The sequence below is a fragment of the Hyperoodon ampullatus genome, assembly GCF_949752795.1.
Source record: "Hyperoodon ampullatus genome assembly, chromosome: 19".
Lineage (NCBI taxonomy): Eukaryota > Metazoa > Chordata > Mammalia > Artiodactyla > Ziphiidae > Hyperoodon > Hyperoodon ampullatus.
The window spans coordinates 20,578,755-20,602,126 of NC_136932.1; the positions used below are offsets into that span (position 1 = coordinate 20,578,755).

Consider the following 23,372-nt stretch of genomic DNA (forward strand, 5'->3'; position numbering starts at 1 on the left):
AGCAGGGAGAACTGACTTACAGCGTGTCTCGGGACTGGCTGTTCACTGGAGTCATGTCTCTCCGGGGTCGGCTGCCTGGAGTTGCCTGTGTACCTCCGCCTCTAGGGGCGTCCTGGTTGCGGGGTGCGGGGGGCATTGTCCTTTAGAAGAAGGCTCTCTCGCTCAAGTCTCAGGGAGAGCGTGCCTGTGGCTACTTGAGCTCCAAAAAGCTCTCGCCTAACCGGAGAGCCCGTGCGAGGGGAAATAGGGTCATGAAATTGATTGCCGGCTGATTTCACACCATTAAATTTTGGTAGGAGAGCGGAGGTTTAAATAACAACAACCCCTGGGCAGATGGGCTTTTGTGCTGAGCGGACAGCTGGGTTAACCCTTTCCCTGCTGTTCTCTTCTTGCAGCCCTATGATCTCCTCCTTATCGCCCCCTCCGCCCGCCGGACTTCAGATCTGACCTCAGATCCGCCTGCTGTCTCTGGAGGGGACCCCCTCCTCCCCTCCCCCCCCGCCCCCCGGGCAAGATGCCGATCCTCAAGCAGCTGGTGTCCAGCTCCGTGCACTCCAAGCGCCGCTCCCGAGTGGACCTCACGGCCGAGATGATCAGTGCCCCGCTGGGCGACTTCCGCCACACCATGCACGTGGGCAGGGCGGGGGACGCCTTTGGGGACACCTCCTTCCTCAACAGCAAGGCTGGGGAGCTGGACAGTGAGTCCGTGGACGAGCAGGCCGCCGCCTCCTCCAAACGCGGCCTCCTGTCCCGGAAGTTCCGGGGCAGCAAACGGTCGCAGTCAGTGAGCAGGGGGGACCGGGAGCACAGGGACGTGCTGGGCCCCCTGCGGGACTCGGCCCTCTTCGTCAAGAATGCCATGTCCCTGCCTCAGCTGAACGAGAAGGAGGCCGCCGAGAAGGGCTCCAGCAAGCTGCCCAAGAGCCTGTCCTCCAGCCCCGTGAGGAAGGCCGCCGGGGAGGGCAGCCCAGAGGAGGCGGGGCCTCGGCGGAATGGGGCCTCCGCCCCTCACTCCCCAGACCCCCTCCTCGACGAGCAGGCCTTCGGGGACCTGGCGGATCTGCCCGTGGTACCCAAGGCCAGCTTTGGGCTGAAGCACGCCGAGTCCATCATGTCCTTCCACATCGACCTGGGGCCCTCCATGCTGGGCGACGTCCTCAGCATCATGGACAAGGGCGAGTGGGAACCGGAGGAGGAGGGGGAGGCCGGTTGCCATGGTGACGAGGACCCAGCCGGCAGCCCCACCCAGGCTCCCCCAACGGTGGCGGCAGCCGCTCCCCCGGCAAGGCAGGAAGGCGCGGGGGGCCCGGACCTGCCCGCGCTGCCCTCGCGCGCGCTGCCGGAGGAGGGCTGGGCCCCCAGCCCCGGCTCGGCCCGCAGCGGGGGCAGCAGCCACACCACGCGGGACAGCAGCTCCCTGTCCAGCTGCGCCTCGGGGGTCCTGGAGGAGCGCAGCCCCGCCTTCCGGGGGCCTGACCGGGCCCGGGCCACTCTCCCGAGGCAGCCGGACCCCGAGTTCTCCTTTATGGACGAGGAGGAGGAGGACGAGATCCGAGTGTGAGGCCGGCCGGAGGTGGGGGCTCTTGGCTTTGTCTCCTCCCTCTGCCCCCCAGCCCTGCAAGATCAGCCAGGATCCTGGCTGCGGGCCCCAGACAGACCCTGGACCTCATGGATAAGGGGCGCTGGCCGAGCCTGGGGGCCCTCGGAGGACTTGGAGCTGTGGCTCGGGTGCCTGACTGCTTTGCACACCCTGCCCTGCCTGAGCTCGTAGGACGGGGCTGTGTTCTCGCCGCGGGAATTGGCTTTCCTCTCCCGGCCTCCAGTGGATGTCCGCTGTCAACCTGAGTCCCTGCCACGTGCAGCCATAAGTGACCGGCGGTGGCCGCCGGAATAAACGCCCGTGACAGGTCACAAGTCCCGGCCCCTCCCTCCCTCTATCCCCAGCTCCTGTACGGGGAGCCCCTCGGAGGAAAGGCGGACTGAATGTGTACACTCAACGCGACCCCTTCCGCGGGGTGAGAACAGGATGCAGAACGGAAGGAAGGCACTTCAAGAGGGGGCCCTTGCAGGATGACACTAGGACAGGCTGCAGCCCTTGCTCAGTCCCTCTGGGTTTGTTTGTTCTTGTTGTGTTTAAATCTTTTTAGAGCGATACCGGGAACCGTGTTTGTAGGCCCGCCACCAGAAGGAAAACGAATCCTTTTAGAAAACCTTTATACTAAGTGCTTCCAAACTTTATTTAGAACTGTATGGGGTGGAGGTCTGTGCGTGTCTGTCCTCGGCCCCCTCCCCCATAGCTATTAACGACAACAGGCAGCCAGTGTAGAAAATTTCTGGAAAATGATTATTAAAAAGAAAATGTCATTCCTATGGGGGGATAAAACCTCTTTTGACTGGGTTGTTCAACCCCCAGACTGACTACTTCCCTTTCCTTTCTCAGGCCTCTGCCAGCAGAGCCCCCTTCCCCACTTCTGAGTCAGTGGTCCTGAGGGTACAGGGTTGCCAGATTTAGCAACAAAACAAAACAGAAAGCAGAATGCTGAGTTAAATTAGAGTTTCAGGCATGCAAAGGATAATTTTTTAGTGTAAGTATGCCCCATGCCATATTTGTAATACACTCACGCTAAAAAATTAGTTGTTGTCTTTCTGAAATTCAGATTTCACTCTGCGCCCTTAGAACCCCACCCAAGGGGATTGAGTGGAGGTCGGGTGCGAGCCCCCAGGATTCACGGATGATGATTTTTCTGTCCTGGCAACAGGCTGACTCACCTTCTCCTGTCGCCTTGTAGCCAGTGGAGGGAGGGGGACGGACAGTACTGTCACGGGGTCCAGCCAGGGCTGGCGGCGGGTGTAGCTGCCCTAGCCTCCTGCGTTTTGCCAGATCTGGACTCAGACACCACCTTAGTTCTTGAATTGGGTGCCCACTGGTTTCCAGCCATGTAGCCCCTGCCAGCTGCTGCCCTTGAAACCCATCTAGACAGCGGTCAGTTCCAGATTCTAAACTGTATATATTTTTTTTCCGTGAAAATGTTAAAACAGCAAGGAAACATTAAAATAAAAGGCCTTACAGCATGCCTGGTGTCTGTCTCTGCTTTGTGTGTGTGGGGGGGTGGGTGGGTGGATAGGGGTGAGGGTGCAGATTCAGGGTGCTGGGGCTGCCCGAGCCCTGACGGCACTCGGGGGCCTGAGGTGGCTTCTCTCTCTGTCTCTGTCCCCTCCTGCACTACTCCCCAGCCTCTGGAAGGACAACGCCTCATGTGCCCATCGGCCTGGGCAGGCCCTTGGGGGCTCTGGGATTTGCTGTCCCGACTGCCACTTACCGCTGGGGGCCCTCGGGCACTTAGTCATGCAGCTACCTTGTGCCTCATCCTCCTCATCTGTTAAATGGGCATCGTGCTGTTCTTACAGGGCTGGGCTGCAGACACAGTCACTGCCGTGGTGTTTGCCAAGTTTCTTTTTTTTTTTTTAATATTTATTTATTTATTTGGTTGCACCAGGTCTTAGTTGCAGCACGTGGGCTCCTTAGTTGTGGCAGGCAGGCTCCTTAGTTGCGGTTCCAGGGCTCCTTTAGTTGCGGTTTGCCAGCTTCTTAGTTGGGGCACGCAGCCTCCTTAGTTGGTGGCATGCAAACTCTTAGTTGCGGCACGCGTGTGGGATCTAGTTCCCTGACCAGGGATCGAACGTGAGCCCCCTGCATTGGGAGCGCAGAGTCCTAACCACTTCGCCACCAGAGAAGTCCCCCAAGTTGTTATTAAACCGAGGGAGGTGCCCGACCCGCGTGGGGCTGCAGCCGGGAAAGGTGCCGCCCTCCTTCCCCTCCTCCCTTTCACCATCTGACCTGGAGAATCAACTTACAGGGGGTGTGGTCTCCGTTCAGCCTCCTGGCCCTGGTAGGTAGACTCTGGTGTCCCCATTTTATAGCAGAGATGTGCTCCAGAGGCCACATGGCCACCTTCTCCAAAGTCACCGAGTGGCGGAGTCAGAACCCTTTCCACACTCACAGGCACCTCAAAGCTTCTTGGGGAAGTGAGAAGGGGGTGTGTCAGCCCTGGATGGGACCCAGGAACCCCTCCAGCCCCTGGTCCAGCTCCTCCCTCACCCATTCCCCTCTGACGTGGGTGCGTCTCTAAGGAGAGAACGTCAGCCTGGGTGGGTGCGTCTCTGCCCCTGAAGCCCCTTGCATGCCCTCCTTTTCACCTGGGGGCCCCAGTGCAGCTGAGTTCCAGGAAACCCTGCCCCTCTCCCGGGGAGAAATTTGGGCATGTACTCATCCTCCTCCTGGGAAGCAATTAGAAGCATAATTAAAATGTCGCCCAGGTCCCTCTGTCCCTAGATTGGCTCATTAGAGGTAATGAGGGATGTGGCTAAGACAAGAGTTATGAGTAGGTGGGGTGGTGGCCCCCAGGGGAGGGAGGGGGGGTGGGCACACACCCAAGCCCAGCGGGAGTGATGGGGTCCCCCAGCCCTGGGGGGAATGGAGAGAGAAATGCACTGTTCAGCAAGGCTCAGGGGGATGGTACCTGGGTGGGAGCTCCCAGGCATAGGGTACCGCCCACCCCCCATTCCACCCACATCCACTCACCCAGATGCTTGAGGGTCTGGGAGCAGCCAGCCTCCTCAAGGCTGCAGACCTGCTTTTTGACTTGATGGGAAAGCGCTAGCTGTTTAGGGAGACCCAGGGGCCGGCTGGACCCACACTTTGGGAGCATGCTTTCTGACTGGGGGCTCAACGGGCGCACCAGACAAGCATGGGATAACCAGGCAGGACGAGCCTAGCCACCAACTCTAACCTTGGTTTGCTGTGTGGACTTGGGCCAGTTTTTTTCCCTCTCTGGGCAGCTTCAGTTTCTCCATCTTTACAGTTAGGCAGTAGCTCAGTCGTTTTCAGCTTTTTACCAGAAGTTCTGTTTGTCATGAGGTACACAAACAGACTGAACAAGAGCTTCCCTGGTTGGGGGCGGATCCTTCCTCCCTCCCCTTTGTCTCTGGGTTTTGCCCGAGAAGCCTAGGGCCCCCTCAGGGCACATCTTACCCTAAAGATGTTCTGTAGGGCCCCTTCTACCTCTGACAACTCAAAGCAAGAGCTGGGAACTCTTTCTGGGTAATCATTTGGTAATTTTAATTCAGATCGCAGCTAATACTTCCAAAAACGTGATGGGACGCCAAAACCTTCTGCCTCAGGCAGGGCTGCAGTCATGGCCCAAAGATGCTCTGGGATGAGTCCCACCGTGGTCCAGCCATCACTGGGGTGTCTCCCCTCAGCCTCCCCAGCTCCTCAAGGGGTTCTGCTCTTTATCTGTTGGGTACATGCTGTTGTGCACTGTTCACATGATAAGGGCTGTGTGTTCTAGGACTGCCACTGGCCCACCGGGCTAGCAAGTGGAGGAGGTGGAGACGGACCCACGCGAGGGCTCCAAAGCCCGCCCTTCCTTGCCGCCCTTCCTTGCAATCACTGTCCCAATCTGGTGATGTCCACTTTGGGGCCCGGAATGACCAGGTGGCGCCAGTGACCTGCTGGGCAGAGTAGTGCAGAGAGAGGCCAAGCTGACAGCCCCGCTGGTAGGGGTGTGCCCAAGAGAAAGGGGGGTGTGTTTCCTGCCAGGTGAGGCGCTGGCAGCTCCAGGACCCTTTCAGCAGCCACTGCTGCTTTGCATCAGCCAAAGGGCCCTGCAGGTGGTGCCAAGGGTGCTGAGCAGAGCAGCCCCTGCCGTTCCCGGGGTCATTCAGGGCTGGCCTCTGTCTCTGTCCACAGCCTCAGGGCCGTGCTCCTGCTGGGGTCCAGGCTGGTCCCATAGGGCTCCCCTTTGACTCCATTCTCACACCCCAGCCACCCCCTCCTCTTCACCAGGGTTGCACCATGTTCTCAGAAGAAAGTGGACCAAGGAATAGGAAAGGAATAGAGGGGTTCGGGACACCTGCGGGAAGGGGGTTCTTAGGATCTTCACATTTTAGGATCTGGTTCACCACCAGCCTCCACCCATTTTACAGATGGGAAGACAGAGGCTGGAGAAGGCGGCGCTGGCTGAAGTCTGGTGAGTGGAGCAGAGCAGAGGCTGTGAGATGGACGGGGCTGGCTTGGCTCTGTGGTGTGACCGACGAGGGAAAGGCTGAGCCGGTAGACTGCGTGGGGCAGAGCTGGGAGTGCGGTCCTTGTCGGGGTGGCGGAGGGGGTGGGGTTGGCTATTTCAGGTGTGTGTGTGGCACCCCCACCCGTCCCCAGCTTACCTCGGCCTTCACACAGCAGCCTCCCAAATGCCCGGACTCCACACTTGGGCGGGGACCCTTCCTGGCGCAGCAATAACCTGCATGCAAAGTATCCCTGGACCCCGAAGACCCTGAGTTAAGATGCAGGGAAGCATGGATAAACAACAAGGTCCTACTCTGTAGCACAGGGAACTATATCCAATCTCCTGGGATAAACCATAATGGAAAAGAATATTTAAAAAAGAACGTATCTATGTGTATAACTGAGTCACTTTGCTGTACAGCAGAGACTGGCACAACACTGTAAATCAACTCTACCTCAACAAAAAAAGAAAGAATTAAAAAAAAAAAAAAAAGAAAGGGGCTTCCCTGGTGGTTGAGAGTCCGCCTACCGATGCAGGGGACACGGGTTCGTGCCCCGGTCCGGGAAGATCCCACATGCCGCGGAGTGGCTGGGCCTGTGAGCCATGGCTGCTGAGCCTGCGCATCTGGAGCCAGTGCTCCGCAATGGGAGAGGCCACAACGGTGAGAGGCCCATGTACTGCAAAAAAAAAAAAAAAAAAAAAAAGATGCAGGAAAGCAAAGTTAGGAATAAAAGCAGGAGAGCTTGTCTCTCTACTTCCCCTTTGCAGGCTTCTCAAGGCCCTGTGGCTTCCTGCCAACAGCCAGATGGGAGACTGGAAAGAGCGCTCTGGGGGAGGAAAGGTATTTGCAGGCAGATGGAGGTTGGAGGCTTTGCCTCTGAAGCCTGTTGCTCTTACACACGGAGCTTCTGTCTTCCAAGACGGAGACTCCCAGGAGGGGCAGGAGGAGCCAGGGAGGGCTGCCTTCCCGGCGGGAAAATGAACTTGCTCTGTTAAAAAATGCCCACCAAGGGCTTCCCTGGTGGCGCAGTGGTTAAGAATTTGCCTGCCAATGCAGGGGACACGGGTTCGAGCCCTGGCCCGGGAAGATCCCACATGCTGCGGAACAGCTAAGCCCGCGGGCCACAACTGCTGGGCCCGCGTGCCACATCTACTGAAGCCCACGCACCTGGAGCCCGAGCTCCACAACAAAAGAAGCCACTGCGATAAGAAGCCCGTGCACCGCAACGAAGACCCAACGCAGCCAAAAATAAATAAATAAAATAAAATCTATCTTAAAAAAAAAAAATGCCCGCCAGGGCCACAGGGCCCTGCTGAATTTTTTGTTTTGTTTTTACCCTGCCTTGTTCCAAAAAGGATTGGAGGCAGCTTACAAAAATACTTAAAATACAATAGGATAAAAATAGATCAGAGAGAAAACAAGCCTTGAACAAACAGTACAATGAACCAAGAGGATGGTACACAGAAATGGGCTCAAAGTAGACTGAAAATTGGGCTCTGAGCTTCCTATCAGTCAAAGCAAAGAGGGAAATCCACCCGTTACAAGACCACGAAGTCTATGAGGTTGGAACAATCCCAGAAGAAGCTTTTTCTGACACTGAGGTCTGAGAGGGATCCCTGTGAGATCTCTGAAGGGGACAGGGGTGGGGTCCCAGTCAGTGTCTTCAAAACAGTTTCATAACAGATAAGGTCATGCAAACCCCATCAAGCTGCATTTCCGCTCAGGGTAAATCAAAGACTTGATGCCAGGGTGCAGATCAATAAAACCAACTCTACGGAGGGTCAGACCCAAGCCATCCAAGTCATTCATCCAAGAGATGCAATTTATTTATTTATTTATTTATTTATTTATTTACGGCTGCATTGTGCCTTCGTTGCTGCGCGCGGGATTTCTCTAGTTGTGGCAAGCGGGGGCTACTCTTCGTTGAGGTGTATGGGCGTCTCATTGCGGTGGCTTCTCTTGTTGTGGAGCACGGGCTCTAGGCGCGCAGGCTTCAGTAGTTGTGGCACATGGGCTCAGTAGTTGTGGCTCACAGGCTAGAGCTTAGTTGTGGCGCACAGGCTTAGTTGCTCCGTGGCATGTAGATCTTCCCGGACCAGGGCTCGAACCTGTGTCCCCTGCATTGGCAGGCAGATTCTTAACCACTGCTCCACCAGGGAAGTCCAGAGATGCAATTTAGATTCTACCAGACAGAGCAGGATTTCTCAACCTCAGCACTATTGGCATCTGGGACCTGGATCATTCTTTGTTATCAGGAAACATCCCGTGCCCTGTGGGATGCTGAGCAGCATTCCTGGCCTCTGCCCACTAGATGCTGGGAGCATTTCCCCAATGGGCTATGCCCTATGCTGATCCAAAATGGCCCCAGACATTGCCAAACACCCCCGCGGTAATGAAAACCACTGCTCTTATAGGAGTGGTGAGACACCTTTTTTTTTTTTTTTTTAAACAAAGGCCAATATAAGACAAAAATGTTTTCAGGTCACATGTTTTTTATTCAAAGCACAGAAAGGCTTACGGAGTCCCACGGGGGAAAATGGATATACTTGCATCTTCAGTTACGTACTTTAATTGAGAAAACTGGCCCTTCTTAGCCAGTAACGTGTTACTATGTGGGTATTATCTGAGAAGCAGCCACACAGAGGTGGCTTTCTAATTTCTCATCCTGGGGTCAGAGTGAGGAGTGTGTTGAGAAGGTGGTCCCACAGTGTGATGGTATTAGGAGGCGGGGCCTTGGGGAGGTGATTAAGTTTAGATGAGGTCATGAGGGTGGGGCCCCCATGATGAATTAGTGTCTTTATAAGAAGAGGAAGAGAGACCAGAATGCGTTCTCTATCTGCCATGTGAGGACACAGTGAGAAGGCAGCCCTCTGCAAGCCAGGAAGAGAGCCTTCACCAAAAGCCAGCCATGCTGGTACCTGCATCTTGGACTTCCAGCCTTCCAAACTGAGAGAACTAAATATGTGCTGTTTACACCCTGTCCGTGGATCCCGAGCTGACTGAGACAGTGGGTGAGTCCCCACGTGCTTGGAACTGTTCATCTAGATGGGGAGTCGTGGGCCAGAGATGGAATGCAAAGCCAAGCCAAGGAGCGAGAGCGAGGGCAGCTGGATGGATCTGATGAACGCCCAACAGGAGGGAAGGGCAGGGTGAGCGAGCTTCTCCCCCCGGGGCCCTGCCGTCTACCCCGCCCCCCACCCAGGGGTCAGGGTGGTTTGTCCAGGCTGGGAGCGGGGAGGGGTTGCCCTCTGCTTGCCCGCTCCTGCCACCCACACCCCCTGGGCTTTGTACACAGCGTGGGCACCATTGACTCTCTGTCAACAGTCAGGCCCTGGAGGGTTTTTCCATCTGTACCGTGTCTGTCTGCCTTGTGACCCAAGAATCATTTAGAGATAACAGACCAGAGGGCAGTCTTTCGTGATGAAAATGGACTTTTTCTTCCCAACTCCATTGACCCAAAGGCAGGTCAAACCTGTGACCTTGACCCCAATCCATCAGTGAGTGCACCAGGCCGGGCCAGGGAGAACTAATCCATCACGGTGTCTGTCGGCAACCAGCTGGCGGCCTGTGTTCTAGAAAAACCTTCCTCTCCCTCCTCCAAGTGAGGGTGAGGGGCTCATGCGCCCCAGGAGGTACACAGGACCATCCACCAGGATGCAGGGATAGACATTAGAACTTTGCTCATAATTATGGTTTATCTTGACTTTCTACCCTGAGCAGATGCAGTGCTGCAAGGCCAGCTCCTTCTGTGACTCCCAAGGCCTCAGAGTCAAGGCCCTTCCCAAGCCCCCAGCTATTTGGACCTCTTTCAACAGCCGACCTGCCAGATTCAGCCCTGCAGAACCAGAAGCGGTTTCCCATATGCACTGCTGCTGCTGAGAACATTGTCCTTTACCACCTTGACAACGCTCTACCTGTCACAGCTGTGTTTCACATCCTCCCAGAAACCTGTCCTTGCCATCCAGGTGAGAGCTAAGTGGTCTTGTAGTAGTTCTGCAAATGCCCCTGTGTCCCACATTGTAGGATTCAACTGCCTGTTCATCAGTGACTTTCCCCTCTGTCTTCATTTCCTTATTGTTACTGTACCAAATTACTACAAATTTAGTAGCTTGAGACAACACAAACGTATTGTCTTATAGTTCTGGAGGTCAGAAAGGGCCTTCACCGAGCTAAAATCAAGGTGTTGGCAGGTGTGCTTCCCTTCTGCAGGTTCTAGGGGAGAATTTGTTTCCTTGCCTCTTCAGCTTCTGGAGGCACCTGCATTCCTTGGTTCATGGTTCCACCTTCCATCTTCAAAGCCAGCAGTTCAATCTCAATGTTGGCACTTCCCTGGTGGCGCAGTGGTTAAGAATCGGCCTGCCAACGCAGGGGACACAGGTTCGAGCCCTGGTCCAGGAAGATCCCACATGCTGCGGAGCAACTAAGCCCATGCGCTACAACTATTGAGCCTGGGCTCTAGAGCCCGTGAGCCAAACTACTGAGCCCGTGTGCCACAACTACTGAAGCCCACGTGCCTAGAGCCCGTGCTCTGCAGCAAGAGAAGCCACTGCAATAAGAAGCCCGCGCACTGCAACAAAGAGTAGCCCCTGCTCGCCGCAACTAGAGAAAGCCTGCATGCAGCAACAGAGACCCAACACAACCAAAAATAAATAAATTTATATTTAAAAAAATCTCAACCACGGGCTTCCCTGTTGGCGCAGTGGTTGAGAGTCAGCCTGCCGATGCAAGGGACACGGGTTCGTGCCCCGGTCCGGGAAGATCCCACATGCCACGGAGCGGCTGGGCCCGTGAGCCATGGCTGCTGAGCCTGCGCATCCAGAGCCTGTGCTCCGCAACGGGAGAGGCCACAACAGTAAGAGGCCTGCGTACCGCAAAAAAAAAAAAAAAAAAAAATTTCAACCTCTCTCTCTCTCTCTCTCTCAGTGGAGGAGAAAAGCTACTGGGAAGCCCCTGGGCTGAGACTGACCCCCCTGAGCCCAAAAGGTCCTGTCTCCTTGACTCTCTGGCTAGAAATATAATCCACATGCCCACCGATAGGCCCGGGCACAGTCTCAGGCCTCAGGGGTCTTGGTCGTCTCACCGGCCTGGCAAGGGGTGGGGCCCTTTCCTGCACTGCAGCTTGGTCAGCTGGAAGGAGCTTGGCTTTGGGGTTATGCAGACCGAGCTAATGGTCTTTGGGAACCTCGGGTAAGCCGCTGAGCCTTGGTTTTCTCGACTGTAGAAGAGAAAGAAGAATGCCTCTTTCTGGGGTTTTGTGGGAATTAGAGAGAATGCAGTGTACATGGGGACACTCCCCTGATGAAGTCCTAGTAATTAGGGGCAATGGTTGGGAGTCTAGGTCCCCGTTCCGACATCAACTGGCCGTGTGAGCTTTAAGCAGTTGCTTCACCCCTCCGGGACTTGGTTTCTTTATCTGTAAAACGGGAAGAAGCAACTTCAGTGGTTGCTGTGAGGACCAGAGGAGGCCCTGATGAGAAATGTGGGCAGGGTCATTTGTCCTGTTACTGGGCCCACACCCCTAAGGAAGAGGGATGCCTTTTCCAGAGTAGAGTTTCTAGAACCACCGGACTCCCAGAGGCCAAGCTCCCGGGCAAAGACAGAGCAGGACCATCCCAGCTGCTGGACCTCCCTGCCCTGCACTTCAAGTGGCTACTGGGAGGCCAACAGCTGTCCCCGCCAAGTGGCATCTCGGGCACAAAGGGCAGTGGAGGGGGCAGGGCGCGCTGGCTCATTGTCCCTGGGCCGGAGCAGCAGCTGTGGGTCACCCGGGGCTCCTCTGACCTCCAGCCCCTCCCAGCAGCTCTCTGGCGGCAGCCCCGTCCCTACGGGACTTAGAGCGGCCCCTCCAGCAGCACCTGGACAGTGTGGAGTCCCCTGCCCCTCACAGCACCTTTTATCAGGGGCCTGAAGGAATAATACATTTGGAGAAGGGGTGGCCCCACGGACCCAGGGGCGGACACCTGGGGCCTTGAGCACCAGCTCATACTTCACGGCACGTACCTCCAGTGTCAGGCTTCCGCGTGGACTTCTCACTAACCTCAGCCCCCCAGGGAGGTCACATGTGGGTCCCCTTTTACTGATGCAGAATCTGGAGCTCAGAGGGGTGATTAAATGACTGGCCTGGGGTGGCAGACTGGGGATAGGCAGAACCAGGATGTGAAGCCCGACCTGTCTGATGCCAGCCTCTCCCTTTCCCACCAACTCAGGTCCCGCCGAGTGGGGAGTAAGGCAGATGCACGGGTACTGGGGTGGAGGGGGCGTGGCCGCACTCTGCTCAGAAAAGCACCGGCTGGGACTGATCCGTGGCTGGGCTGAGCTGGACGACCTCGGCCAGTTCCAGGCAGCCAGAGAATTCCAGAGCTCCCTGCACCCACTGCTTTTCAGAGCTGTGCATTTATAAAGGGAAGGGAGCTGGGGGATGATGATTCGGGAAATCTGAAGCCAGAGTTAAATGAGAACCTCATAATGATGGTGATTAAAAATTAATGCCACTGTTTGTGCAGTGATTTGTGCGTCCACTTCGCAGCCATGAATTAATTAAGAAATGAAAACACAAATGCTCGGGACCAGCTCCAGGGCACAGAAGAGTGGGTGGGGAGATTCCAGAGGGGACACCCCAGAGCCCCCTGCTCCCAGGCCGGCCCCTCCTCCAGGCATTGCCAGGGTTCCTCTGGCCTGGGGCTCGCTTTTTGTCTTTGCACAATGAGGGTGCTGGTCCACTTGGGAGCCGTGAGGTAGGAGTATAAATGGGGGGTGTCAGGTGGGCAGCTCCCCCAGTTCTGAGAGAGACAGAGGAGAAGCAAAGTGTCTGGGAGGTGGGAGACCCAGATCCAACTCCAGATTCTGATTCTCATTAGCTGTGAGACCTTGGCAATCACCCAACTTCTCTGCATTTTTACTTGCTCATCTGTGAAAGGGGTGAGGACTTCTGAAACTCAGTTTCCAAGTGGGAAGGTGTATTCGTTTCCTAAGGTCGCTATAACAAATGGCCACAAAGGTGGTGGCTTAAAGCAACAGAAATTTACTCTCAAGATTGAGGTGTCATAGGCTGGTGCCTTCTGGAGCCTTTTTTTTTTTTTTTTTTTTTAAATATTTATTTATTTATTTGGCTGCGCTGGGTCTTAGTTGCAGCATGCGGGACCTTCATTGCCGTGTGAGGGATGTTTAGTTGCGGCATGCAGACTCTCAGTTGCAGCATGTGGGATCTAGTTCCCTGACCAGGGATCAAACCCTGGCCCCCTGCATTGGGAGCATGGCGTCTTAGCCACTGGACCACCAGGGAAGTCCCCCTTCTGGAGCCTCTGAGGGAGGAGTGGACCGTGCCTCTCTCCTGGCTTCTGGTGAGGGCGGCCACCTGTGGGGTCCCTTGGTAGCTCTATGCCTCCAGTCTCCTCCCGTCTTTGCGAGGCTTCTTCTCTGGGGCTCTTCTGTATCTCAGCGTCTCTGATCTCCCTCTCTTTTCTCTTATAAGGACTCACCTGAATTCCAGGATGATCTCCCCTTGAGATCCTTAATTGCATCTGCAAAGACCCAGTTTCCAAATAAGTTCACATTCACAGGTACCAGGGGTGAGGACTTGGTGTATCATCGAGTCAACCCACTACAGAAGGTATTTTGGGGAAGCAAAAACCATGCATGTGGGCTTCCCTGGTGGTGCAGTGGTTAAGAATCCGCCTGCCAATGCAGGGGACACGGGTTCGAGCCCTGGGACGGGAAGATCCCACATGCTACGGAGCAACTAAGCCCATGTGCCACAACTACTGAAGCCCGCACGCCTAGAGCCCGTGCTCCGCAACAAGAGAAGCCACCGCAATGAGAAGCCTGCTCACCGCAACGAAGAGTAGCCCCCGCTCGCCGCAACTAGAGAAAGCCCGAGCGTAGCAACAAAGACCCAACGCAGCCAAAAAGAAAAAATAAACCAAGCACGCAAGACGGCTGTCACTCTATGGCAAAAAAACGGTGAGGGAGCGGGAGGAGGGAGTCCCTGGATGCCACACCCTGTGCATACCTTCTGGGGCGGGAGCCCGGGTTGGGCGTGGGACCCTGGCTGGGAGAGGAGGGGAGATGCCAGGTTGGGTGTGGATGGAGGGAGGGGTCTCCACGGGGCCTCCTTCCTTCTCCGCCCTCCTGATGAACTCTTCAGGCCACCAAGGTGCTGAGAGGCACCCCCGCTGATGTCTCCGGGGCTATAATTCTTATTTTTTATCATCACTAAGTGGTATCCCCACACTCCATCCTTCAGGGTGCTGTGTGCTGCTCTTCTAGCCCTGCAGGAGCTCCCCGCTGGCTTCGTGATAAAAAACCGAGCCCTGAAAGGCACTCCGGCTTCGGGGCCCTACTTCCTTCTCCAGTCTTGTCACCACACTGCCCTTCTCTAAACCCACGCTTCGACCGAACCAAACCCTTGCCCGTGCCCCCGCCCTGCCATGTTGCTTCGTGGCCCCATGCCACCCGTCCCTGCCCCTGCACACGAGCTCCCCTCTTGGCGTTTGTCCCTCTGCTACCAACACCCACCGTGGTAGAACCGTGCTGGTGAAAGTCTCCCCCACTTGACTGGGCCATCCCTGAAGGCAGGGACACAGTCCTTTGTTTTGGGGTCCCCAGTTTCTGGCACAGAGATGCTCTGGCATGTTTATGGAAGGAAATAACCAAGAGACCTGGGTTTGAATTCCATCATTATCACCTTCCCAACCACGTGCCCTTGGCCTTGCTGGGCCTCCATGTTCTCACGTAGCTGCCCCCTGCCAGGTTGGCGGGAAGGAGGCTGACATGAGCCTGTGTCCACAGATGAAGGTGTTTTGGAGACTAATCAGTGTACATGAAAAGGGCCCAAAGAAGCAAGGCCGCCTACCCCAGGGACCCTCCGCCCCTTGCCTCCCTGGGGTGCAGTTGGATCCTCGGGAGACTCCGGGATCCCTTCCCTGCCCCTCCCAGCCCCGCCTGGGTTCCAGGTGTCTATCTCTCCGGCCGTTTTCTTTTCTGATCCAGGGTTCAAAAGAACAACGAGTGTGGGAGCCACAGCCAGGCGGAAACAAAAGCCAGCAGGCTCCCTCTTGCTGGCCCGGCCGCAGGCCTACAGGGCGCGGCCCGCCTCGCCCTGCTGCGTCCAGGAAGGAGGGCGCTTGGATTGCGGGCATCGCTCCCCAGCAAGTCTGAAACCTCAGCTCTGTCGGCAGGGAAGGCCCGTTGGGGACCAGAGCAGGGGCAGGGGGAAGCCTGCCCCAGTTAGAGCCCGCAGATGCTCCTTGGAAAGCCTTTTCCGACGTCCCCAGCCTTGGGGGCAGGGGTGGTGTAATAATGATAAAACAACATTTGCATAGAAATTTCGTTTACAAAGCACTTTCTCAGGGGTGGGAGGCGCCGGGGTGGCGGGTGGAGCCCGGGCTGCGAGGCCGCGGCCTCCGGTTGGTCTCACCTCCTCCCCACCCCCCGGCCCAGCACGGGATCGTGTGCGTGGTAAACAAAGCGCTATTCATCCCGCTGTTTCCGAGTCCTCTGGATGTTGGTCCTTTTCCCTCTCTCCCGTGAAGAGCTCACTCTGGTTTGTCACTCAGGCCAGAGGAGGGGCGTCAGGAGTCCCAGAGGGAGGGGTGGGTTGGGGCCTGATTGAAGGGAAATGCGGAGGCCGAGGAGGGCTCCCTCCCTCTGCACCGCTCGCCCCGCCCCCAGGCCCTCCGGCTCCCGGGCGCCAGCTCGCGCGAATCAAGAAGACTCAGCGCAGCCTCGTCGGGGCTGGGTCGTGCAACTCTCCTCACAGCTCACCTGTGGCTGTGTCTTTACATTAAAAGTACGAACACGGGCTTGGTAACGTCTGCATGGGCGTCTTTGGGAACATGCAGAGATAAGCAGCGTGTAGGGCTTTGCTCATCCTTCCCCAGCAGCGCGCATTGGGAGTGGGACTTAGGTACAGGTGTAGGGGACTGGGGCCCTGGGGCGTCTGCACCTGCATCAGGTAACGCCTGTCTAGCTGTGCCTGGGGAGTATAGCTCGGCAGTCAGCCGGGGCGATGGGGCTCCGCATCAGAGCCTGGCCCCTTAAGGGCCTCTGATGAGCTATATTAGGCCCATCTGCGTGGGGCTTGAGCAACTTTTAGTAGCCCCAGCAGGAGAGAGAGGATGCAGGAGGTCATTGCAGGGCTGGAGCGGATCACCTTCACCTTCGAGAAGGATGTAGAGATGCAGAAGGGCACTGGACTCCTGCCTTTCCAGGGCATGGACAGTGAGTGAGGACGGGGACCCCGCCGACCCCCGCCCACCTCCCCCTCCCTCCCCGCCCCCCGGCCTTCTCTGCAGGCCCCTCTGCTTGGCTCCCTGATGGGGCGGCCCCTTCTCTCTGCCGCTCGCCAGGGAGGAGCAGGGGGGCTTGGGCCCACCATCTGGGACCCCCAGCTTAGCCCCTCGCTTCTCAGGCCCCCCTCTTACATCCTTTCCAGGACTCCAAAAAAAAAAAAAAAATGGGGCTGGCTTCTGGGCAAGCAGACCCAAGAGAGGTAAATTGGAAGAAGTTGGGAAGAAGCACATTGGCCTCCCGAGCTCCCAGGCTGGCCTTGGGCCCTTCCAGCACCTCCGTTTCAGAGTTGGGGGGGGGGGCTTAGGTGTGGAGGCTGAAGGCTGGTTCCTGAGGCCGGCATCCCAAGGGCCAGGACTTGAGGACCCCCAGGCCCAAGCCTTGGCGGGTAGAAGGGAGACTTGCTGCTGGAGGGGTGAGGGCCCTTTGACAGCCACAGCCTCTGGAGAAGCTATCCCCCTCCTTTGCCTTCTTCTCCTTCCAGAGTCCAGCTCAGCTGTGTGCAACTTCTTCGCTAAAGGGCTCTGCGAGAAAGGTCGGTCAGCAGGTGGGCCTGGGGTTGGGGGGTGGGTGGCAGCGGGGGCTGTCTAGGCCACCCGGGATTCAGCTTGGCCTGGAATGGGGTGTTGGATTTGCACCTGGGGAGGGGAAGGTGGGATGGGGCAAAATTTTAGTCTTATAAAAAGTAGGCAAAGGGCAAGTTGGGGGCTCCATCCAGAAGCCTACCTTCCCCCACCCCCCTAGCATTTCCCTGATTCACTAGCACTGATTAGTGCAGGCAGGGCTGCCCTGAAGGAGACATTCCCTTCTTTCCGCCTTGCTGGAGGTGGGATTGTTTGTGGGTGTCAGCTGTGTGCTCCCAGGAGACCTCCGACTTATTTATTTTCCCCCAGCTGGGGGAGTGCTTTCCTTCCCCCTACTCTTGTCCTCCGAGTTAATTTGGGACCTGCTCAGCCATTCCATCCATTTCCTTTTTTTTTTTAAATAAGTTTATTTATTTATTTATTTTTGGCTGCATTGGGTCTTCGTTGTTGCACGCAGCTTTTCTCTAGTTGTGGCGAGCGGGGGCTACTCTTTGCTGTGGTGCGCGGGCGTCTCATTTCGGTGGCTTCTTTTGTTGCGGAGCACGGGCTTTAGGCACGCGGGCTTCATTAGCTGTGGCTCGCGGGTTCTAGAGCGCAGGCTCAGTAGTTGTGGCGCACGGGCTTAGCTGCTCCGCGGCATGTGGGATCTTCCCCGACCAGGGCTCGAACTCCTGTCCCCTGCATTGGCAGGTGGATTCTTAACCACTGCGCCACCAGGAAGTCCCTGCATCCATTTCTTGTGTCCTAAGAAAGCTCTGGCTTTGAGTTGCTGCAACGAGCATCCTTATTTCTCCCCTATCCCAACGTGGCTCAACAATATGCTTTTCGGTGGGGACTTCCCTGGCGGTCCAGTGGTTAAGACTCCGAGCTCCCAACGCAGGGGGCGTGGGTTTGATCCCTGGTCGGGGAACTAAGATCCCTCATGCTACACGGTGTGGCCAAAAAAACAAAACAAAACAGAAAAACCGCTCTTCCAAACCCTTCTACCCAAAAGCAGCACTTCGGTGGGTGTGGGGTACCTGACTGAAAAGCAGCGGCTCTCAGCTTTTCTTCTGGCTCCTGAACCACTCACAGGCTCTTCCGATGGAAACCCAGTTGCCCCCAGAAGTCTTGCCTCCAATTTGGGGGTCTCCAGTCCCCCCTAGAGATCCAGGTTAAGAAACTCTGAATGAGTTTAGGACCTGCTTTTGGGATCCAAGTGATTTTGTTCTTGGGAAGCTGGGAGGCCAGGAGGGGCCCAGGCACGGGGGGGGGACCTAGGGCCATTTTTGCCACATGCCTCATCCGTGTTTGGGGCAGCCCTGGACGATGGGGTGAGGAGGGAAATGAGCTTGTCAGTCACTCCAGGCTTTGTGAAGCCAGGACTAGTGATGCCTCCTGGGGCCCTATCTCCTCAGCTTGGTCCCTCCAGTCTCTAGAACAGTGGTTCACAGAGATACCCTCTTGCAAAGAAATAAAACTGTTCTTAGGTCTGGAAGGTCAGACCCAGGCAAGCCAATGGCCAGGGCTGGAGGGTGAGGCTACTTAAGAAGAACACCTCCCCAGCACCTCACAAATTCTATCGGAGAGGTGGCCAAGCACGAGACGGGTCCTGCTAAGAAACTGAGGGGTGTCCTACCTGCCCACGGCAAGACCACCTGAGTGAAGATGACAAAGAGTGAAATGTAGCATTTCCAGTTCCTTCTGAATTGTTACCAAGCTGGCTCCTACATCACCATGTTAGATCTCTGGAATCAGGAAACAGAACATTTGGTTTTTTAAGACGTGAATTCAACAGGTCCTTTATGAGCCTTACTTTGTGCTGGCACCTTGCTAGGATGGGTGGTGGCTCGGGGGGCCAGGGCTGGAACCAGGGCCCTGCTTTCTGGTAGGAGCACCCCATTAGGCTGGAGGGGAGGGGTGTGGAAGGTGCTGCAGAAGGTGTCCTGACAGCCTGGGGGCTCCCCGGGGTTCGAGAAGGGCCAGGGCACCACGCCAGGCAGAGAGGGCTTTGAAGCTGTGTTTTAAGCTGTGTCTGGCCCCCACTTCTAGCCTCCCCCAGGCTCCAGGGGAAGGGACAGTGGGGCTTCCTTCCAGGGGTGAGCTGGGCTCAGGCTCTAGGCGAGCGGGGACCCCCAGCTGGGTGCTCTGGTGTCCCCAGGGAAGCTGTGCCCCTTCCGGCACGACCGAGGGGAGAAGATGGTGGTGTGTAAGCACTGGCTCCGGGGGCTGTGCAAGAAGGGTGACCAGTGCAAGTTCCTGCACCAGTACGACGTCACCAGGATGCCCGTGTGCTACTTCTACTCCAAGTTCGGTCGGTAATGCCCCTTCCTGGTGCCCGCCCCCCACCCCGGAGGGTAGCAGTGGGAGCCGAGGGATGGGATGAAGTCTGGGAGGGGCCCCCAAAGGAGGCCTCGCATGCCCCAGGTTGGCAGACCAGGCCGCGGGAGGCCAGCTTCTCCAACCCCCTAGAAAAATTGGAACTGTCCTCTGAGCCCTGCCTCACTGCCCCAGCAGGCTCAGGCACACGCAGCCGGTCCTGCCGAGGGAAGGAGAGGGCTGGAATCAAAGGCTGAATTGTTGCCCTCCCTGGGCCACTCCTGGCTAATCACGCACCCAGACTGGCTGTCTGGAAACGAGCCTTGAACAGGCCCTCTCTCAAGGCCCGGGATGGGCTGGGGTGGGTCGGAGCCAGTGTTTCCCAAACAGCAGGCACTTTCACGGTGCTCCACGTCCCCACAAAGCACCTGCCCCATCGACGCACACCATCGCCTCCTCTTTCAACCGTCTTGCTATTTTTAACTCTTCTTTTAGAAGAAAACTTTTTACATCGCTTCGGTAAATGGAAAACTAGCATCACTGCTTGGCAATAGAAGGTCACTGTAAACGGGAGATCGTGGAGCTTCAGCCCCTGAAATGACCTTGTGCGGTCAGGTCTGGACTTGCATGTCACCCCACTCTGACTCAAGTCTTTTGTCATCTGAGGGGCTACATAGGGGGAAGCCACTGCCGGTTTAAGAACGGGATCTGTGCATGTGTTTCAGGTCTTATCTTTCTCCATAAACTTTTACAGTTCAGTGCTTTTCAGAGCTGGAAGGAGCCTTACGGATGATCTAGTCTAGTAGTTTTCAAACTGTATTCCAAAGAGGGACTTGGAGGGAGAGCTGGGCCAGCCTCCAGGGGCACTTCTGACTGAGGCGGCTTGGCTTTGAAACTTCGGGGGTCTGTGGGCAGCTGTTCCTCATTAGTGTCCATGGGGGGGCATTCCTGGGTATCCAGGAAGAAGGCACCCCACCCACCAAGGTCAGTAAGAGCTTCCCCCCAGGCTCAAATTCTGTTTCCTGCCTGCTCCTCGGACTTGAGACCTGGCAGTGGCAATTCATGAAGGTTGCCCGCATGTGTCCCTTGTAAGAAAGGACGAAGTGTATATGGAGCCCGGTCCCCCTTGTTCGCGTCACCTAAAAAGCTCTTAATTTAAAATGCTACTTTATTCTTTCAAAAACCTTGGTTGGCTTTCTTTTGGGGATTGGGGACGTGCTGGGCATGGATACGGGAATAGAACTAGGTCCGCTCTGCTCTCAAATAATCCCTACTGTGAGGGCGGATGTACACACTGGTGGTTACAACAGGTAACCCGTGTTTTTGCTCTTGGACTAAATGAATGAATACCTTTTTCTAATATCAAAGCATAATTACAGTTCTCATTAGAAGTAAATCGTTTTACTTAAAAAATATTGTTGGGGAAATGTAGGAGTGGGAAAGGGCAGCTGAAAGGAGCTAGGAAGCCTGGGGGCTTTGCTTCTGCTCCGGGATGTCCTCATCCCAAAGGTACCTTGGGCAGGGGGCTCTGACAGGCAGACGGGCGGGTGGGGTGCGGTGCCACCTGCTGGCCGAGAGAGGGATGCACAGCCGGCACCCAGGCCAGGGTGGAAAAGCCACCCCCGTGCACAGAGGAGTTCCCATAGTCTTCTTCTGTCCCATGTTCACCAGCCCCCGGGGGGACGTCAGTTCCATTCCTCAGAAGGATGGAGCCCAGAGTTAGCACTGTACCGAGAGCTGCGCACCAACAGCAGGAAGAAAACCCTTGGTCAATATGAGGAAGAGGGTGGAAATGGACACGTTTCTCCTCTTTAAGCCCTGGTGTCCTCGTTTGTGAAATGAGAGAACTGGGTAAGGGTGGGGTTGAAACTCTGGGGAAGGAGTGGTACTCTTGAAGGGTCAGGTGGAACCTTGTTTTGCACAAGCCCAATGTAAAAAATAGATCTCTTTGGAGCTGCTTGGAAACCAGTGGAATTGACACTGTGGCATTCCTTTTGGCTCTGAAAAGCGGTAAGTTGTAGGCTTTAATTAATTAATTAATGTATTAAGTGTAGTTGATTTACAATGTTGTGTTAGTTTCAGGTGCACAGCAAAGTGATTCAGTTCTCTATATATATTCTATAATATATATATATTATTTTTTCAGACTCTTCCATTACAGGTTATTACAAAATATTGTGTAGAGTTCCCTGTGCTATAGAGTAGGTCCTTGTTGTTTACCTATTTTACATATAGTGGTGTGTATCTGCTAATCCCAAAGTCCTAATTTATCCCTCCCCTCTTTCCCCTCTGGTAACCATAAATTTGTTTTCTATGTCTGTGCGTCTATTGCTGTTTTGTAAATAAGTTCACTTGTGTTTTTTTTTTCTTTAGATTCCACATACAAGTGATATCATATGGTATTTGTCTTTCTCTTTCTGACTTACTTCACCTAGTATGATAATCTCTAGGTCCATCTATGTTGCTGCAAATGGCATTATTTCATTCTTTTTTTATGGCTGAGTAATAGTCCACGGTATGTATGTACCACATCTTCTTTATCCATTCATCTGTCAGTGGACATTTGGATTGCTTTCCTGTCTTGGATACTGTGAATAGTGCTGCTATGAGCATAGGGGTGCATGTATCTTTTCGAATTATAGTTTTCTCCAGATACATGCCCAGGAGTGGGATTGCTGGATCATATGATAACTCTATTTTTAGTTTTTTGAGGAACCTGTTCTCTATAGTGGCTATACCAATTTACACTCCCACCAACAGTGCACGAGGGTTCCCTTTTCTCCACACCCTCTCCAGCATTTATTATTTGTAGACCTTGATGATGGCCATTCTGGCCAGTGTGCGGTGATACCTCACTGTAGTTTTGATTTGCATTTCTCTAATAATTAACGATGTTGAGCATCTTTTCATGTGCCTAATGGTCATTGGTATGTGTTCTTTGGAGAAATGTCTATTTAGGTCTTCTGCCCATTTTTTGATTGGGTTGTTTGTTTTTTGGATATTGAGCTGTATGAGCTGTTTGTATATTTTGAAGATTAATCCCTTGTTGGTCGCATCATTTGCAAACATTTTCTCCCATTCTTTAGGTTGTCTTTTTGTTTTCTTTATGGTTTCCTTTGCTGTGCAAAACCTTTAAGTTTAATTAAGTCCCATTTGTGTATTTTTGTTTTTGTTTCCATTACTCTAGGAGAAGGGTCCAAAAAGATACTGCTGTGATTTATGTCAAAGTGTGTTCTATGTTTTCCTCTAGGAGTTTTATAGTATCTGGTCTTCATTTAGGTCTTTAATCCATTCTGAGTTTATTTTTGTGTATGGTGTTAGAGAATGTTCTGATTTCATTCTTTTATATGTAGCTGTCCAGTTTTCCCAGCACCACTTATTGAAAAGAGACTATCTTGTCTCCATTGTATATTCTGGCCTCCTTTGTCATAGATTAATTGACCATAGGTGCGTGGCTTTCTTTCTGGGCTTTCTATCTTGTTCCATTTATCTATATTTCTGCTTTTGTGCCAGTACCATACTGTTTTGATGACTGTGGCGTTATAGTATAGTCTGAAGTCAGGGAACCTCATTCTTCCAGTTCCATCTTTCTTTCTCAAGATTGCTTTGACTATTTGGGGTCTCTTGTGTTTCCACACAAATTAAAAAAAATTTTTTTTGTTCTCGATCTGTGAAAAATGCCATTGGTAATTTGATAGGGATTGCATTGAATCTGTAGATTGCCTCAGGTAGTACAGTCATTTTGATAATATTGATTGCTCCAATCCAAGAACACGGTGTATCTTTCCATCTGTTTGTGTCATCTTCAGTTTCTTTCATCAGCATCTTATAGTTTTCAGAGTACAGGTCTTTTGCCTCCTTAGGCAGGTTTATTCCTGGGTATTTTATTCTTTTTGATGTGATGGTAAATGGGATTGTTCCCTTAATTTCTCCTTCTGATCTTTCATTATTAAGTTGTAGGCTTTTAAGGAGGATGATATTGGAAACACTCACCAATTCTCTACTTGAATGAGGTGAAAACAGGGCTGAATCTTCCCCCTTGGTTCCTTCAGAGCCCTTGGGTCCCTAAGGGGAAGCTAAGAGTGCTTAGACTCCCTCCCTAACTCCTGTGGTCTATGCAGACAGGGCTGGCTC

At 54.5% G+C, this 23,372-nt stretch overlaps 2 protein-coding genes across 2 annotated transcripts; both read left to right on the forward strand.

Moving 5' to 3' along the window:
* Positions 1–514: 514 nt before the first annotated feature.
* Positions 515–1,561, forward strand: CDC42EP4 (CDC42 effector protein 4; the record flags this gene model as incomplete). The annotated part of the gene is made up of 1 exon (XM_079725834.1): positions 515–1,561. The coding sequence occupies one exon, from the start codon at positions 515–517 to the stop codon at positions 1,559–1,561; it is 1,047 nt and encodes a 348-aa protein (XP_079581960.1).
* A 14,623-nt stretch (positions 1,562–16,184) lies between these two features.
* CPSF4L (cleavage and polyadenylation specific factor 4 like) lies at positions 16,185–19,241 on the forward strand (the record flags this gene model as incomplete). Its single annotated transcript, XM_079725520.1, has 3 exons — positions 16,185–16,287; positions 16,841–16,891; positions 19,081–19,241. 3 exons carry the CDS (start codon positions 16,185–16,187, stop codon positions 19,239–19,241), a joined length of 315 nt encoding a protein of 104 aa, XP_079581646.1.
* Between the last annotated feature and the right edge of the window lie 4,131 nt (positions 19,242–23,372).